Source organism: Psammomys obesus, unplaced genomic scaffold (genome assembly GCF_907164565.1).
Source record: "Psammomys obesus unplaced genomic scaffold, mPsaObe1.curated_primary_1811, whole genome shotgun sequence".
NCBI lineage: Eukaryota > Metazoa > Chordata > Mammalia > Rodentia > Muridae > Psammomys > Psammomys obesus.
In genome coordinates, this window is record NW_026585894.1 from 14,692,982 (window position 1) to 14,711,125 (window position 18,144).

The window sequence follows — 18,144 nt, forward strand, 5'->3', positions numbered from 1 at the left end:
CTCTCCAATGAGGTGGGTCTTAAGTTGAGCCAGTTATTGTTTTGATATTTCCTCAATCTCTGTTCCATCTTTATCCCTACATGTCTTGGAGGCAAGACTAACTTTCAGTCATAGGTTTTATGGGTGGGATAGTGTCCCCCTTCCTCCAATGGATATCCTACCTGACTACAGGAGGTGGTGACTTCAGGCTCTTTAGCCACCCCCCCCCATGCTCTTTAACCCCTGCTGCTAGGAGACTCAGCTAAGGTCATCCCTATAGACTCCAAGGATCCTCCCATTTCCCAGGGGAGCTCCCCATTTTCATTCTCTCAGTCCTCCCACTCCCACCCCTCCATACACTCCTCACATCTGATCCCACCCTGTTATTGTCTCCACCCCCTCTCCCACCCAGTTCTCTTTCTTCATCCATTTCCAGTGTCTATTCTTTTTCCCCTTCTTAGTGAGATTCAAGCATCCTCCTTTGGGCCCTCTATGTTACTTATTGTTTGGGGGATTTTGAATTCTTATGTCTATGGGTTGTAGCATGGATATCCTATACTTCATAGCTAATATCCACTTATAAGTTAATACCTACTATGCGTGTCTTTCTGGGTCTGTGTTACCTTATTTAGGATGATCTTTTCTAGTTCCATCCATTTGCTGCAAATTGCACAGGTAAACACTCTGTTTTTATTGATAAGTTCTGCTGATTTATAATTTCAAGCTTTCTCAAAAATTATAACCCTATTTATTCTGTAACTATAGAGCCTATACATTTCATTATTAGTAAACAAAGCATACTACTTTTCATCACCAACAACACACTTTCACAAGAGGCTTTTAATGTTAAGATAAGTATCTGTGGAACTACTGTTTATTAAAAATGTTTGGCATTTAGCATTATTAATGACTTACATTTGCCAATTTTGATGTGTGCCCCACCTCCTCAACTGAATACTAAACTCCCAAGTGAACAGCAATATTTCTTCTCCAAAGCTTCCCATTATGGTACCATTGAAGTGAAATGCATTCCAAAAGTTCACGTATGGATGTGTTAGTCCCCATTTGATAGTTTCATTGGGAAATGTAGGAAATATTAGGAAGTGAGATCTAGTTGGATGAAGTTAGGTCATTGGGGAGATGCTTCGAATCAGGAACCTGGTTCTCTTTGTGTATGTGTTCTTGGAAACCATGAAATGAGCAGTTTTCCTCTAGCTCATAATTCTATTATGCTATCTCCCCTCACAACAAGTCTAAAAGCAACTGGGCAGTGACCATGGACTGAAACCAAAATAAACCTTTCCTCCTTTTATGTTATCTCAGGCATTTTGTTACAGTTATGGAAACCAACAACCTGGCCTTGAGTCACCTCTCAGGTTTGAGAAAGATGAAACTTTTTCTTGGGTATGTCAGAAGGTGAACATCAGAGCACAAGGGCTCCATTAACAAAGAAGTTGGGCTTGTGGGAATGGCTGCCCCATAGCAGTAATGATACATTGAGGATAGTGTTGAAGAGTTGAATATTGAAAGGTCAAAATATTCCAAGAATATTGTCAGTTATGTTTCCTGTATGATTTTATTGTGGAAGAAAAAAATGACGAAATACTTTTCTTTAAGAAAAACATACATTTCCTTGAAATTGACACTGAACAGAATTAAGATGTCTGATAACAATGTGCAGATTTAAAAACAAAGCAAAACAAACAAGCAAAAAAAGTTTTTGTTCCCAAAGCAGCATCAAGTAAAACTGTGGTACTCTGTGCAATGTGGACAATGACAATAAATTATGACATGGCTAAAAGGTAACAATACAATTTCCCTTAAGTCACTTCTATAGAAGCATCTTTAGACTTTTTGATCTTGATCCATCTAATAAATTCTTAAAAGAATTCAAAGTCTAGCATCTACATGTTAACAAAGAAAGGATGTCAGGCATGTTATCAATTGACTATGAAATCAATTCATTTGGCAAACCTGGGAAGCTTTATCTATGTATAAATGAGAAAGAAGAAATGTCCCAATATGCTGAAGAAGTATAAATGAAACAGTATCAATGAAAGGTTTAAAGCAGAAAAAAAAAGAAAAAAAAAGAATGAATGCTAGAAATGAAATGAATTCTAGTAAAAGAATATGGTAGTGAAAAAGCAGGATTCCACAGGCACACTGCCTAAGTTCAAGTTCAAATTGTATTGCCACTATTCACAACACATGCAAGTTCTTTAAGCCCTGAGACCCGATGTATATGTTCTTCAGATGAGAAATACAGCAAAAATTAAGACCCTGATGAAAAAAAAGGATACTGTTTCAGGTTGTGCTCCCTACTGTAAAATAAACAAACAACAATAGCCCTCAACGTAGGGCAGTCATTTTACAGGAAACTCAGTGGGCTAACTACAGATAATTACCTCTCACAACTCTCTTCCAAATCAATCCCCTAGTTTCCACCTCAGTTCAGTAAAAGACTACCTGCCTTTTTGCCCCATCTTCAGCATATCACACAGATCATACCCTCCAACCTTCCTCTAAGCTCATCTAGTTATCCCAGCCCCCTACTCTAGCAGCTATTTCCTGGGAAGCTTCCAGCCAAGCCTGCTAGAAAAGCAAGTAGGCCAGCAAAGCAGGTAGGCACACTTCAGATCTTCACAAATCCAATTCCCCAGTCTCTTGCCCAGCTACCTGGCAGACTACCTGTTGTGGCCTCTCCTCACTCTCTGCTCCCATTCCCAAGGGACTAAGCCGATCCTGGTGGAAGACCATGCTTTCTTCCCTCCTGTGCACACCTCAACCCCCCACTCCCAGCTTATCTCCACTCCTAAGTGTCAGCTTCCAATATCTAGAAACACATTTTACCCAGAACCCTCAGTTGAAACACCTAGCACGATCCCAGAAGCATTCCCTACCAGGTACCACACTCTCCTAAGAACCAGAGATTACAACTGAAACCAAGGAACAAAACACTATTCCAAAAAAGACAAAACAAGACATCAGCACCTAGATTTACAATCTTCCTAAACCTAGATGCCTAGACACCAGGGTTACAACATGAGGTTCAGAGGTTACAAGAACTGGCTGTTCTTCCAGAGGTGCGGAGTTCAGTTCCCAGCAACCACATGGTGGCTCACAATCATCTATAATGAGATCTGGTGCCTTCTTCTGGTATGCTGATATACATGCAAACAGACACTGTATTCATAATAAATAAATAATATTTTTTAATAAACATGGTCAGTAACAACCAGTACAATATGTCTTAAGCAGAGCCCAGAAACCCTGTCATGGTACATCCTGAGATTTAAGACATAGCTGAAGCACAAGACAAAAGACCTTAAAATAGCCCTTATGAATGTGATAGAGGTTCTTAAAGAGGACATGAATAAATCTTGTAAAGAAATCTATGAAAACAAAAACAAACAGTGGAAAGAAATGAATAAAACATTTCAAGACCTGAAAGTGTAAAGAATCAATAAAGAAAATCTAAACTGAGGTAAATCTGGAAATGAAAAATTTAGAACTAGTCAGGGAACTCAGAAGTATGCCTCAACAACAGAATACAAGAAGTAGAAAGAATTTCAGGCACTGAAGACAAAATATAAGTAATGAATATCAAAGCAGATGCTGAGCCTTATGGCCAACTGTCGGGCAGAGTGAATGAAATTTTATGTAAGAAGTGGAAAATAGTAAGAGCTGGAGAGGACAGGAACTCCACAAGGAGAGCAACAGAACAAGAAAATTTGAACACAGGGAATTCCCAGAGACTCATACTCCAACCAAGGACTATTCATGGAGATAACCTAGAACCCCTGCACAGATGTAGCCCATGGCAGTTCAGTGTCCAAATGGGTTATATAGTAATGGGAAGAGGGACTGCCTCTGACATAATTTGATTGGCCTGCTCTTTGATCACCTCGCCCTGAGGGGGAGCAGCCTTACCAGGCCACAGTAGAGGACAATGCAGCCACTTTTGATGAGAACTGATAGTCTAAGATCAGAAAGGAGATGAGAATCTCCCCTATCAGTGGACTTGGGGAGTGGCATGCATGCAGAAAGGGGAGGGAGGGTGGGATCGGGAGGGGAGGAGGGAGGGGCTTATGGGGGGATACAAAACGAATAAAGTGTAATTAATAAAAAATTTTTTTTAAATGTTTAATTCAGAAAAATAAAAGAAAAACAGGTAAAAAACCTCCAGGAAATCTGGAACACTATGAAAAGACAAAATCTATGAATAATAGGAATAGAAGAAGGCTAAGAAACCCAGTCAAATGAAAATGAAAAGCATGAAAGAAAAATTAAAAAATCATGAAAGAAAAATATAAAAATTATAAAAGAAAATTTCCCCAACCTAAAGGAGATACCTAAGGTAAAAGAAGCATACAGAACACCAAATAAACTGGAACAAAAAAGAAATTTCCCACTTCACATATAATAAAAAATCTAGACATACAGTACAAAGAGACAGTATCAAAAGCTTCAAGGGAAAAAGTCCAAAAAACATATAAAGGTAGCACTATCACAATAATGCCTGATTCCTCAAAGGAGAATCTAAAAGCCAGAAAGGCCTGGGCAAATGTTCTTTAAACACCAAGACCACAGGTGCCAGTCCATATTCCAATCTCTAACAAAACTTTCAATCATCATAGATGAAAAAAGAATAACATTCCATGGTAAAGCCAAATTTAAGCAGTATCTATCTACAAATGTAGTTCTCCAAAAGGCAAGAAGAGACAAGAAACAAATCAGAAGAAGAAAGGAATACATCTACACACTACAACAAAATAATAAGAATCAACAAACACAGCTAAAAGGAAAATCCACCAAGAGGACATTTCGATTCTTAACATTTATACAACAAACATAAGGGCACACAAGTTCATAAAAGAAGCACTACTTCAGCTTAAATCACAAATTGACCCTCACACAGTGATAGAGATGACTTTAATAACCCACACTTTTGCCTATAGATAGGTCATCTAGACAAAAACTAAACAGAGAAATACTGGAGCTAAATGATGTCATAAAGAAAATGGACCTAACAGATACATACAGAATATTTCTGTACATACTCAAACACAAAGCAAGTCTCAACAAATACAAGAAAACTGAAATAACATTCTACACCCTATCTGACCACCATGAATTAAAGCTCGATATCAACAAAAGAAACAACAGAAAGCTTAGAAATTTATAGAAAATGAACAACTCTCTACTGAATGACTGGTTCAAGAAAGAAAGAAAGAAAGAAAGAAAGAAAGAAAGAAAGAAAGAAAGAAAGAAAGAAAGAAAGAAATTAAAGACTTTCTAGAATTTAATGAAAATGAATACACAACATGCCCAAATTTATGGGACACAGTAAAGGCAGTTCTAAGAGGTAAGTTCATAGCACTAAGAGCCTACATTACAAAAACAAACAAACAAACAAACAAAAATAAAAACCATGAAAAAGTTCTAGATAAAAGAAGAAACCACACTCAAAATGAGCAGATGCCAAGAAATATGCATAAATCAGTAAAATGAAGAATTTGTTTTTAGGGGAAAATCAAAAAAGTTAACAAACCCTTATACAAATTCACTAAAAAATCACATAGAGAATATCTAAATTAAGAAAAACAGAAACAAAAAGCGTGACATAACATAAGACACAGAGGAAATCCAGAGAATCACAAGGACATACTTTAAAAACCTGTACTCTACCAATTTGAAAAACCTAAAAGAAATGGCTAAATTCTCTTGAAACATACCACTTACCAAAGTTAAATCAAGATCAGATAAGCAATTTATGGAGGCTCATAACCCCTAGTGAAATAGAGGCAGTCATTAAAATTCTTCCACCTAAAGCCACTCCGTGAGTAAGTTTGGTTTTCGGTTTTCAACACAAGAGTTAATCTGTGTGGCCTTAGCTGTTCTGGACTCACTTTGTACACCAGGCTGATCCCAAACTCACAGAGATCCACTTACCTCTGCCTCTCCAAGTGCTGGAATTACAGGCCTGTGCCACCATGTCTGGCTCCTTCTGTTTGTTTGTCCTATTCCGGTATGATAGATTTTATTTTATTATTTTTATTTATTTATTTATTTTTATTTTATTTTATTATTATTCATTAATAGCCTGCTTTCCAATGAGAGACAGAAAGGGAATGGATGTAGATGGGAAGGACCTGCGAAAAGTAGAGGGAGGAGAAACCATAATCAGAATATATAAAGTGAAGGGGTTGGGGTAGTCTAATTTCAGTAAAAGGGGAAAAAGGTGGTGGGGGAGGATAGTCATTTTAAAAGTATGAAAGTGGGCTGGGAGGCAACTCAGTCAGTAAAGTGCTTACTACACAGGCATGAAGACCTGAGTTAGATTTCAAATACTTATGTAAAAATGTCAAGCATGGTGTCAAGTACCAGGAATTGCAGTACTGGGGACACAGAACTTGGTAGTTCCCTGGGACTCAGTGGTGAGTTTCTAATCCTAGTAAAAGATCTAGTCTCAAAAAAGCAATATGAATAGCTCCTGATGAAACTGCTGAATGGGACCTGAGGTTAACCTCTGACCTCCACATGCACACAAGTACACACTTATACACGCAGATGCAGACATTCACATACACACGCACACGCACACGCACACGCACACTGCACATGAGCCACATGTTAAATAATACAATTTGTGGACTAAATTTCTTCTTCCATAGTGCAACACCATGTCCTGGAATTCAACACAATTTCTTCTGCTTTGATAAGTCCTAACTGGGCTAGCTTGAATATCATTAATATACAAGTCCTTCTTATTCCTATCTCTTTCCATCCTCCCCAGCTTTGCTCCTGTATTTTCTCCTCAGCTTTTCTTATCAAAATTGTCTATTTAATTAGGTATCTACACTCAGCAGCTCTTTCTTTCTATCATGTTTCCCAAGACCAAGTTAACCTCTGGAGTCTTTCTTTTTTTTTTTTTATAAATTTTTATTTATTTATTTTATTTAGTATTTATACAGTATTCTGCCTGCATGTGTGCTTGAGAACCAGAAGAGAGCACCATCTCTCATTGTAGATGGTTATAAGCCACCATGTGGTTGCTGGGAATTGAACTCAGAACCTTTGGAAGAACAGCCAGCGTTCTTAACCTCTGAGCCATCTCTCCAGCCCCCTGGAGTCTTTCTTATAATCACCCTTCATTAAACTCTTACAACATGCAGGTCATTTCCTAAGCCTTAGAGAGATGTAAAGTGAAAGTTTTTAGTTTCAAAGCACTCCCCAAGGTGATTTGAAGAGAATTTTGGCCAGAGTCTCAGAATCATAAGAAAAGTATGTGGTACAAAACATCAAAGTCACTAAAGGGGTGCCTTAACACCAACTGTCGTGTGCATAAACAAACGAGCTGTAGCTGAGATATGAGGCATGGAAAAATGACATTATAGTTCAGGAAAAGTAGCAATGCTGGGAAATTTCCTCTGCTATATATGTGAGGCCCACCAAAGTCCAGAATCTGCCATAAACATTTTAAAAAATGCTTAGATCTCTCTCTCTCTCTCTCTCTCTCTCTCTCTCTCTCTCTCTCTCTCTCTCTGTGTGTGTGTGTGTGTGTGTGTGTGTGTGTGTCTGTGTGTGTGTGTGTGTCAGGTTCTCACCTTGTAACTCTGTCTGTCCTGGAACTCACTATGTAGACCAGGCTAGCCTCAAACTCATAAAGATCTGCCTGCCTCAGCCTCCCAAGCACTGGAATTAAAGGTGAGTGCTGCCATACTAAGGGATTTTAGATACTATGTATAAAAATTGTGGTGTGGGGAATGATCTAGATAAGTGATTAAAAATCTCTTCTAGAATTTTATGGTTCTGGGACTCCTTACAGAAAAAAAAAAAAGCCAGCAAAGACTTTTTAAGAGCATCTTCAAAAATCCTTTAAGCAATTTTAGAGCTCTACATGAGGATAGGGGTATCAGACTCTATCTCTGAGAAAACTGTGGAAATACCATAAAATGGAATATAACTCACTTCTAAAATGATGTTCTTATCACAGTCATGAGCATTAAATAGTAGTAACTTTCTCATTTTTTAAATTGTATTTTATTTACTTTATGTGCATAGGTGTTTGTCTGCATGTGTGTCTGTCTGTGTACCTATGTGCGTGCCTGGAGCCCTCAGAGGTGGTAAGAGGGTGTCAGATCCCCTGGAACTGGAGCTAGAGATGGTTGAACTTCTATATGGGTAATGGGAATTGAACCTGGATCCTCTAGTAGAACAAGCAGTGTTCTTGACAGCTGAGACATCTTTCCAGCTTCCTAGATACTGTCACTCTTAAAGAAACTGGTATGGGCAAAATCTAACCAGATAAACGTTAAGAGACGAAACAAAATTACAGTGAGTATTGAGGTCTTTCTGGGTCAATATTTCCTTCCAGGGCAGTAATCTTATGATGTGCCTGACCTGCTTTCTGTTTTAAGTACTTCATTTCACTTTTATTTTATGATCACATGCTTATGTGTTCTAAGACATATGTTCAAGTACAAATCCTAATAGAAGCAGAGCTTACATTCTTCCTAAACACCTTCAGAACCTCATTATACTGTCAGCTCAATTTGATGTTCAAGCTCTGCAGATGTGGACACATGAAGGAAATGAGAACAGTTGATCCCTGACAATGAAAGTAGAATTTTGAGAATGAGATGTGAAAAACCTGTGGCATGAGAGGATAAGCCAAGAGTGTTAACTAGATGAGATTTTTGTGGCATCAAATAGTTCTAGAAATAAATGGATCACTGGCTGAGTTGTAGACATTTTCAACATGTTTCATTAAATGAAGACTTTCACAGGAGAAACGTTTTTGTAAGAGATTTTGATGCCAAGACTAAAATGGGTACATGCCGGATCAAATAAAAACTTTAAATATTTCTCAACATTTTTGTTATTTGAGTCACTCAATAAGATAAGAATATCTTTGTTTCCATATGCTTGAAATATGTTAGAATTTTGTAGCTTAAGAAAACTGCAAATATATAGCAGCTGCCCAAAGTTAATTATAGTGGTGTCTCTTAAAAACCCACTAAAGAATTCTATACAGCTTGTTTTCCAGGGTTAAGATTTGGATGTATATAGTTGTTACACTCTGAAACTTTTCACATAAAATCTGAGCTTCACGAGACTTTTCTGTATATGTATGTTAAATTTTCTTAAAATTATTGCTTATAATTTTTGACTATAGCACCACGTAAGTTAAATTTTTTAATGGCTTCAATTTATGGAAGAGTGAAGCACAGTATTTATATTGTACCAATGAAGTACTGCATGCTGATAATCTTATGATCAGTAATTTTCCATTCCTATTTGTTGTTTTCTTTTGGTGTGGTCTTTCTTTCTTTCCTTCTTTCTTTCTTTGCTTTTCTTTTTCTTTTTTTTTTTTTTTTGTTTTGTTTTTAGAGATAAGGATTCTCTGTGAAGCCTGGGCTCTCATTGCAATCCTACAGCTTCAGCCTCTTGTGTGCTGAAATTGCAGCTGTGAGGTATTATGCCTGTGAGAAATTTATTTTCATTCATGATGGCAATATAATACAAAATTGGAGGAGTTTTCCTAGGAATAATTTTAATCATTGGTGCTTTCTTCAGGCAGAAGGATGAGGATATTGAGTGAGTTCAATACCAGTCTGGGTGACTTAACAAGTTCTTGGTCAACCTAGGGTATACACAAGCCTGAAAATACAAACAAGATACAAGAAAATTACGTAAGAAACTTCTTAAATGGATGTCTTACTACTCCAAATCTGTTTATACAATATTTCAGGATGATGAAGAACAGTGTGCTATCATAGTATCTCACAAAGTAAATATCATTCAGCCATTCACAATACAACCCACAGTATTTCCCAAAGAAATAAAATAAGCCAGCTGGTCACTGGTTCTAATTTTGTAACTCAGAATTTCTTCAACAAGAATTTTTTGGGGTATCTGTTTCTTTTTCAGTAACCACTCATAACAATGACACTGAGCTTTCTAGTTTATGACATGGTGCGTGCATACGTTGCAGGCTCTTTCTCCCGAATTCTACCCTGGGGCTGATACAGATGCTGTAGTGAAATCTGGTTGAGGAAAAAGTCCTGAGATTCCAGAATCCAGAATGAGTATGATGAGGAATCCTTACAAACAGAAAAAGTATGTGGATCCCAAAATTGAGGGTAGACATGGAGTTGAATCTAGAGCCAGCTAAGCTAAGAGAGAAATGAATAGAAGTAGAAGTCCCAGTCATACTTTATATTCTCACCAACATTTTGCCAGGAGGATGGTCTCTACTCCTGCCTTCTCTGTAGGATCGGAAACAGTAAAAGCAGTAACTAGTCAGAGGATGTGGGGTACTACCTGAACCACACTCAAATTCAGTGGTCAATAGAATGTCATACCTCTGGATGAACAGGCATCCATTGGCACCTAAATCTCATGGTGAATCACTAACAACTCAAAAAGCAGTTCCACGTGTACGTGTATAGGGAGGCTTCCTAAAGGTCATTCTCACTGGAAGGGAGAGCAGAGCAAACAAACAAACAAACAAACAAATAAGCTCAGATTACAAACCCTGAAATCCTTACTTTACTTGACTCAGAATGACTTGTAGGTCAGACAGAATAGGATTTGCCTCCTTGTAACTTGGTAAGGAAGAGTCAGTATGAGAAGAAATATTTTTTTTTCAGTTTTGCAATTTTATTTGACATTCAGTGTGTTGGTTATCATCCACATTGACCGGCTGTAGATTTTTTAATTTGGTGACAGGCACCTAAGTTACCAATGTGTAGAGCTTGTTTGATGAATCCTCATCTTCATTACGTTTTCTGGACAAACGTACTCGGATGCGATATGGAACATTCATTGTTCCTTTAGCCCAGACAGCTCTCTTGAGCCTAGTATGTATGCACACATCTGGAGTCCCCAATTCCTTCATGGCAAATTTTCGAATTTCTTTGAGTGCCAGAGGAGCATGTTTCTTGAAACCCACTCCAAGGATGTACTCATAAATGTTGCTGGTGTATTCTCGGATCACCATCTCATTGATGGCGGAAGGGCCCTTTTTCTCCCCACCCTTTTTTGTGGGATCCATTCTGCAGAGCCCAAATTAGAAACCATGGGTGAGAGGGATTATGGGATGGAAAGCCGCATCCTAGATTCTCTCTTTTTTTTAATACATAATGTATTTATTTTTAATGTATGTGCATTGGTGGTTAGCCTGCATGGACATCTGTGTGAGGGTGTCAGCTCTTGGAGTTGTAGACAGTTGTGAGCTGCCACGTGGGTGCTGGGGTTTGAACCTGGGCCCTCTAGATTGGGCAGTCGGTGCTCTTAACTGCCGAGCCATCTCTCCAGCCCTAGATTCTCTTTTTAAATGAGTAACTGGAGTTACTTTGGAAACTCAGTACAGCAGGGGAAAGGTGTCAAAACCAACCAACCAAACAAAAAACAACAAAAACCTAGTGATTCACCCAAAAAAAGCCTCACCAAGATAAAACCATCCACCATACACATTAATAGAAGTCAAATTTATTTTCTTTTAATTTTTTCTAAGTATTATGTTAATTGTACAAATATATAAGGTGCTGTATGATCATGTAATACATATATACAGTGTATAGTGATCAAATTAGAGTAATTAAGATTTCCATCGTCTGAAAAATTATTTTGAGCCAGGTGGTGGTGGCACATGCCTTTAATCCCAGCACTCAAGAAGCAGAGGCAGGGGGATCTCTGTGAGTTCAAGGCCAGCCTGTTCTATAAAGTAAGTTCCAGGACAGCCAGGGCTATACAGAGAAACCCTGTCTTAAGAAACAAACAAACAAACAAACACATTATTTTGTAAATATCCAGCTACTGTATAATAATTCTATATATTTAAGAGCTACATTGTGATATTTCACTATCTTTGTGGTAGGTACAACCAATCTCTCAATGAAATGCGATGTGATAAATATTCTCACTGCCATTGTTAACTGTGGACCCACAGGGGCACAGTAGAGGTCTCCTGTACATCTGCAGTTGGGGAGTCAATGTTATACAATAGGGAGCAAATATCAAGAATCACCTCACTTTTTTTACATACACTTATGTATTTGTTTCATATGTGAGTGGGGTGTACATGTGTGAGTCAGAAGTCAGTTGTTCCTTCCACATGTGCATCCCAGGAACTAAACCAGAGTACCCTGACTTAGTAGACATCTTTACTTGCTGAGTCATTTTACCAGCCTAAAGTAAAGTTGGATGCTTTAAATTCATTTTTGTAATGCTGGGGCTTGAACCCTTGGCTTCATATATACTAGATAAGTACCCTGCCACTGTGGTACTTCTCCATCTCCTCTCCCCACTTCTTGCACACATTATTTTTTTATTTGCTTATTTATTTATTTTGATTATTATTATTATTATTTTTAGAGACAGGCCCTCACTATGCAGCTCTGGCTGTCCTAGAGCTCTATAGGCAGACTAGGCTCATGTCAAATTCAAAGAGATCCACCTGCCTCTGCCTCCCTAATGCTGGGACTTAAAGGCACAAGCTACCATGCCAGGCTTGACGGTATTCAATTCTACCTATATCCTTTGAACACCAGCTGTATGCACACCACCATGCCTGACCCTTCAGGGCCTTTCTCATAAGAACAATATGGTTAAACTGTGATAACAGATTAGAAATGAAGTAAGTAGGCAAAACTCACATTATACTTTATATTGCCACATATAAAAAACCATAGAAATATTTTTAGATATAGGAGTCATTATAAACATGTGTTTCCTTGTTCTTCCACATAGACAGACAGAATGACATCCTAATAGCAATAGGCATACCTAGACTTTGGATTTTGTTTTCAAATGTCATTATCCCAAACAAGAGAACCATGATTCATGGAAGGCAGTGGTGGCACATGTCTTTAATATCAGCTTGGGAGGCAGATAAATTTCTCTTCAAGTTTCAGGACAGCCAGGGCTACACAGAGAAACCCTGTCTTGAAAAACAAAAACAAACAAATAAAAAAACTAGGACTTTTTAGAGTAAAAGCTAATTCTTAGGACTGGAGCAGTTATATACAAGTTAAATCCAAGCCCAACAAATTCTACATTGACCAAAAAAAGGTGGCTGCTTCAAACAAAATCTACAATTAGACTTGGTAATGCAGCACAGCTGGCAACATCCTTGCCTATCTATTATGCAGAGAGCTCTAGGTTCAATCCTCAGCACTGCATGAGCCAGGCATTGCAGTACATGCCTGTAATTCCTTTTTCTCAAAAGATAAAGGCAGGGGAATCAGACCATCTTCAAGATCAGCCTCGGCCACAAGTTCAAAGGCAATATGACAGAGGCAGGCAGATCACTGTAAGTTTGAGGCCAGACTGGTCTACCAAGCGAGTCCAGGACAGTCAAGGCTACCTATACAGAGAAACCCTGTGTCAAAAATCAAAAGAAGAAGAAACACACACACACAATCAAAAACCCCAATCACGAAGTTTTCGCAGGGACTGGATGACAGAACTTCCAAAGGCCAGAGCTGGAACAATTGGAACAACAAAACCGTGTAAGTACTATAACATTTTATTTTTAATTGTGTGTTTGTGTTTGTGTGTGGGTGTGTGGACGTGTGTCTAGGTACTCATGGGGGCCAGAAGAAGTTATCAGAGCCCCTTCAGGCTGTGCTTATGGGTAATTGCAAGCCACCAGATGTGAGTGCTGGGAACTTACTTAACTCTAGTCCTCTACAAGAGCAGTAAGAGCTCTTAGCCGCTAAACCATTTCTCCAGCCTCCAGAGTTCACTTTTTGAACTTTTGGCTTGCAATTCAGTGATGTGTCTAAGTGTTCAAATATCACTTTCCAGAATCTTTCCTCTAAAATCACTCTCCTTTGTGATCCTCCTGTTGAAGTACTTGGCTTATTTGCAGTCATCTGCCCAAGAGTCTGGGACATCAGTCTTCCTGTTCTGATACAACACTTCCTATGGTGTACAGAGAAGCCCAAGTCCTTGGGGAGTATCTAAGTGGTACATAGCTGTAGTCCAAGCTACTGTTGAGGTGGCAGCAGAAAAACAGAGTTCAAGGTCAGTTTAGGCAGCATAGCAAAGCTTTATTTATAAACAAAACAACAACCACAAAACAGAAAAATAGCAAGGTAGAAAAAGAAATGAAGTGATGTTTATTTACTCCATAGCCCACAGTTTTTTCATATTGCTTGCTAAAGGGAAGAACACAGGACATTTTCAAGAAAAGTTGTCTGTGCTGTCCTCCAACTATCTATATCAAATGAACACTTGTTTCTTTAGTACTATTAGGTGGCTTCTAAAATTCCTTCCTCTAACATAGGAGCATAAGTAATTCACTGTGGTTAGGAATGCAAAGAATAAGGCTCATATTGTATGGAGGATGAGTTCAGACAGAATATCATATAGCTATAGTTGAGAATGACCTTGAATGCCTGATCCTCTTGCTTGCATGTTCCAAGTACTAGGATATCAGTCTATAGCACCCTAATAGATTTAAATCCATTTTTTATTTGAATCCTTAGTAATTTGGAGACTTTGGGCACATTATTTAAGTTTCCTGAAGTGATCATTTTTCATAACCTAACTTCTAAAGCTATTGTGCCTTTAAAAATGTTTTATACTAATAACAGAACATGTTAACTATGTTTCATAATGGGGTTTCATTGTAACATATATATATATATATATATGTATGTATATATATATAAATGTAATTGAAATACATTATGTATATATACATAATGTATATATATGTATATATATAATATATTGTATATATACATAATGTATATATATCATGTATAATGTATATATATACATGATATATATACATTATGTATATATACATATATATAATGTATTTCAATTACATTTATATCAGAATTAGTTATACAAGCATAGGTGAAGGTCTGTTCACAGGAGCATGGATACCTTACCAGTTCTTATTCTACTTAAGAAAATCTCTCTCTCTAACCCATCAATCATTAACTGTGTATAAATGCTCAGAGATAGGGTGGGGGTCCTTGAATACCTCCAAACAGGAAGCTGATATACTCAGTTCTGTGGAGATTTTGTGTAAGTAATCATAGCACCAGGAGATCAATAGTGCATCTTTAGTTACTTAGCCAGTTTTTAAATTTTACTATTTATTTAGTTTTTTGAGGCAGGTTTTTTTTTTTTTTTCTGGGTATCGTGGCTGACCAGGTTGACCTCATACTTGTGTAGATCCACCTGCCTCAGCCTCCTGAGCGCAGGATTAAAGGCATGCTCTACCATTCCTGGTTATGACTGGGTATTTAATAGTCATTTATTCTCATCATTTTTTATCAGTTGTTAGTCTCTGCAGTCACCATTGACTCTAAAAAAAAAAAAAGCTTAAATGGTCAAAGCTAATGACATTAATGTATGTGCATAAATACAGCTATTTAGCAGGCAATTTGATAGCTGCATCATGTCAACTTAGCAAAACAATGTCAGTACCATGCTCACCATAGTTACAAAAAGTGAATTTCCTCCTTAGCAAGTTTTATATCTAATTAGAAAGCAGTTGGCAAAATTGTTACTGTACTTTTCCTGACCAGACACTAGTATTGTACCAAGGGTCCACAACTGAACAAGATGGTCAACAACAATTCTTTTCCAGCAGAATGTAAAGTACCTTCTCGCACAATGAAGGCTTGCAAGCAAGGAAGAAAGCTAAGTAGAGTAATGCAGTGCTGGGGATTAAACCCAGGGTTTCATCAATCAAGGGACAAACTCTACCAAGGAAGGTAGATTCCCAGTCCCATATTTTTGTGTCATACATTATATAAACTACATGAAATAAGAGAAATAGTTTATTTACCCATAAAGATTGTTTGAATATATATCTTGTAATTTTTTTTTAACTAAACATATATTTGTTGAATGGATGGTAGGCTAATGTTTGTTTGTTTGTTTATTGAGATAGAGTCTCCTTACATAGCCCAAACTGGCCTGGAACTCACAGTCCTCCCACCTCAGCATCCTTGGTGATATTACAGCTGTGTATCCTCACTCTTTAATACTTTTTTCATCATTATTATTAATTTAAAAGGTGGATTGGAAGAAAATAGTAGTGTTAGATTTAAATTTTTCTAATTTTTTATTTATATTAGAGTGAAGGTAAAATAATATATATTCCTTACTCAACCTAAGATTCTTAGCTGGCATATTTATATTTTTTTTTTCAAAAAAGTGGATTAACATGGGGAAATATGACAGATTTATTTCAATATCTTAAATACCCACTAGGGAGAAAAATCCTTCATTTGACATGTGTTTGGGGAATATCATGAGTTACATCAAACTCTAATAACCATACAAGTAGGACTGCCATTTGGCAGTTGGCAGAGAGGAAGTGGGTAACCACCGTGAAGTGGTTATTTCCAATCAGCCATGCATCCATGGATGGTTTGTGAACCATGGTTAATTTAATATCCACACATGCTTATTAGAAGTATTCAGCCTCTTGCTATAATCAACTTGTTTATATATTTACAAGTAATGACTTTCTGCTTATTTTAATTAAGAAACCCTTCATTCATTAGGATCTGCTGACTAATATAATCCTTTCCATTGGTGTAAACTGGTATTTATTGCAGTTGTAGGAAGAACAGGTTGACAAATTGCCATAGACATCTGAGAAGAGGTCTTGATTGACTTGTTCCTGAAAGAATTAAATCATATAAACATTTTGGAGAAAAAAAATTACAATGTACGTCAAATGGGGCTAAACTCTAATATACTTTGACCTAGCAATTTTTTTTCTAGGAATTTATCCTACGATAGTTGGCTAAATATATGTTATTTGAAGCATTGGTTGTAACAAGATATATTTGGGCACAGCATAAAGAAATATGAGTTTGAGGCTAGCCTGGTCTATATGGTGAGCTCCAGGACAGCCAAGACTACAAAGAGAGACTGTGTTTCAAAAAAAAAAAAAAAAAAAGAAAAGAAAAGAAAAAAGAAAAAAAGAAAGAAACATGTATAATTTAAATGCTGATGATAAAAATAAACATTATGGCTACTTACTGAATTGTTACATAGCTGTGAAAAAATGAGAAAAATGTACACATAATTGCATTGATAGGTATCTGTCGTACATTGTTTCAGGTATATTATGAACGTATGTAGATCATACTTTCGTTTGTGTTTAAAAATAAGAAGACTAACATGTTTATAAAAAATTATGGAACTTTAACACCTTGACCAGAGATGGCCTTTTGCAGAAGAACAGGCTGTGGGTGAAGGGAGAATCTCTTTTCTTTGGGAATTAACAACCTGTAGACTGTCCAAGCATCAGTGGTTGACCCCACACCCATGAGAATATATGCAGCTCGGACTGGACTCAGTAGGTTATACTACTTAAAAAGAAAGAAAAAAAGACATGAAGTTGAGAGAGAGATGTGTTGTTGAGGCCTAAGGAGAAACTATAGGATGTTGTGGTAGATATAATCAAGATATATTGTAACATGTATGCAATTTTCAAGAAATAATAAAATTTTTTTAAGGAAAGTATAATGGAAGGCTTGTCCCTGGAGCTATATATAGTTTCTGTTTGTTTGTTTGCTTGCTTGCTTGCTTGTTTGTTGGCTGTCCTGGAACTCACTACATAGACCAGGCTGGCCTCTAACTCACAAAGATCTGTGTGTCTCTGCCTCCCATGTCCTGGGATTAAAGATGTGTGTCACCACTGCCAGGCTCAACTTAGTTATTTTGACAACAAAATGTACATTTGTTTGTGTGTTTGTTTTTGGTTTTTCAAGACAGAATATCTCTGTGTAGTCTTGGCTGTACTAGATAGACTCACTTTATAGTCCAGGCTAGCCTTGAACTCACAAAGATGTACCTACCACTGCCTCCCCAAATTCTGGAATTACAAGTGTGTGCCAACACCCTGGCTTTGACAACCAAATGTATAGTTGATCTTAAAAGTATCATTTTGGCAACAAGGAGTTGGAGTTCCTTGGTCATGCTCTAAAATCTCTATTCTCTTTGACTCACCTGGTTCTCCAGAACCTGTCAGCCAGGCTATTATTTCTAACTCTTCACTGCTTTTGATTGCATTCCTGCTCCCAACACAAAACTTTTCATTTCCACGCATGAACGCTCCTGTGTGTGTGTGTGTGTGTGTGTGTGTGTGTGTGTGTGTGTGTGTGTGTGTGTGTG

General features: G+C 37.4%; 1 protein-coding gene across 1 annotated transcript; it reads right to left on the bottom strand.

The window, feature by feature from the left end:
* Positions 1-10,717: 10,717 nt before the first annotated feature.
* Positions 10,718-11,038, bottom strand: LOC129671011 (60S ribosomal protein L31-like). Its single transcript, XM_055599650.1, has one exon. The coding sequence runs from the start codon at positions 11,036-11,038 to the stop codon at positions 10,718-10,720; it is 321 nt and encodes a 106-aa protein (XP_055455625.1).
* Between the last annotated feature and the right edge of the window lie 7,106 nt (positions 11,039-18,144).

Bases quoted from the DNA above. Each gene is read 5' to 3' on its own strand.
- LOC129671011 (XM_055599650.1), bottom strand. From the start codon at position 11,038: ATGGATCCCACAAAAAAGGGTGGGGAGAAAAAGGGCCCTTCCGCCATC.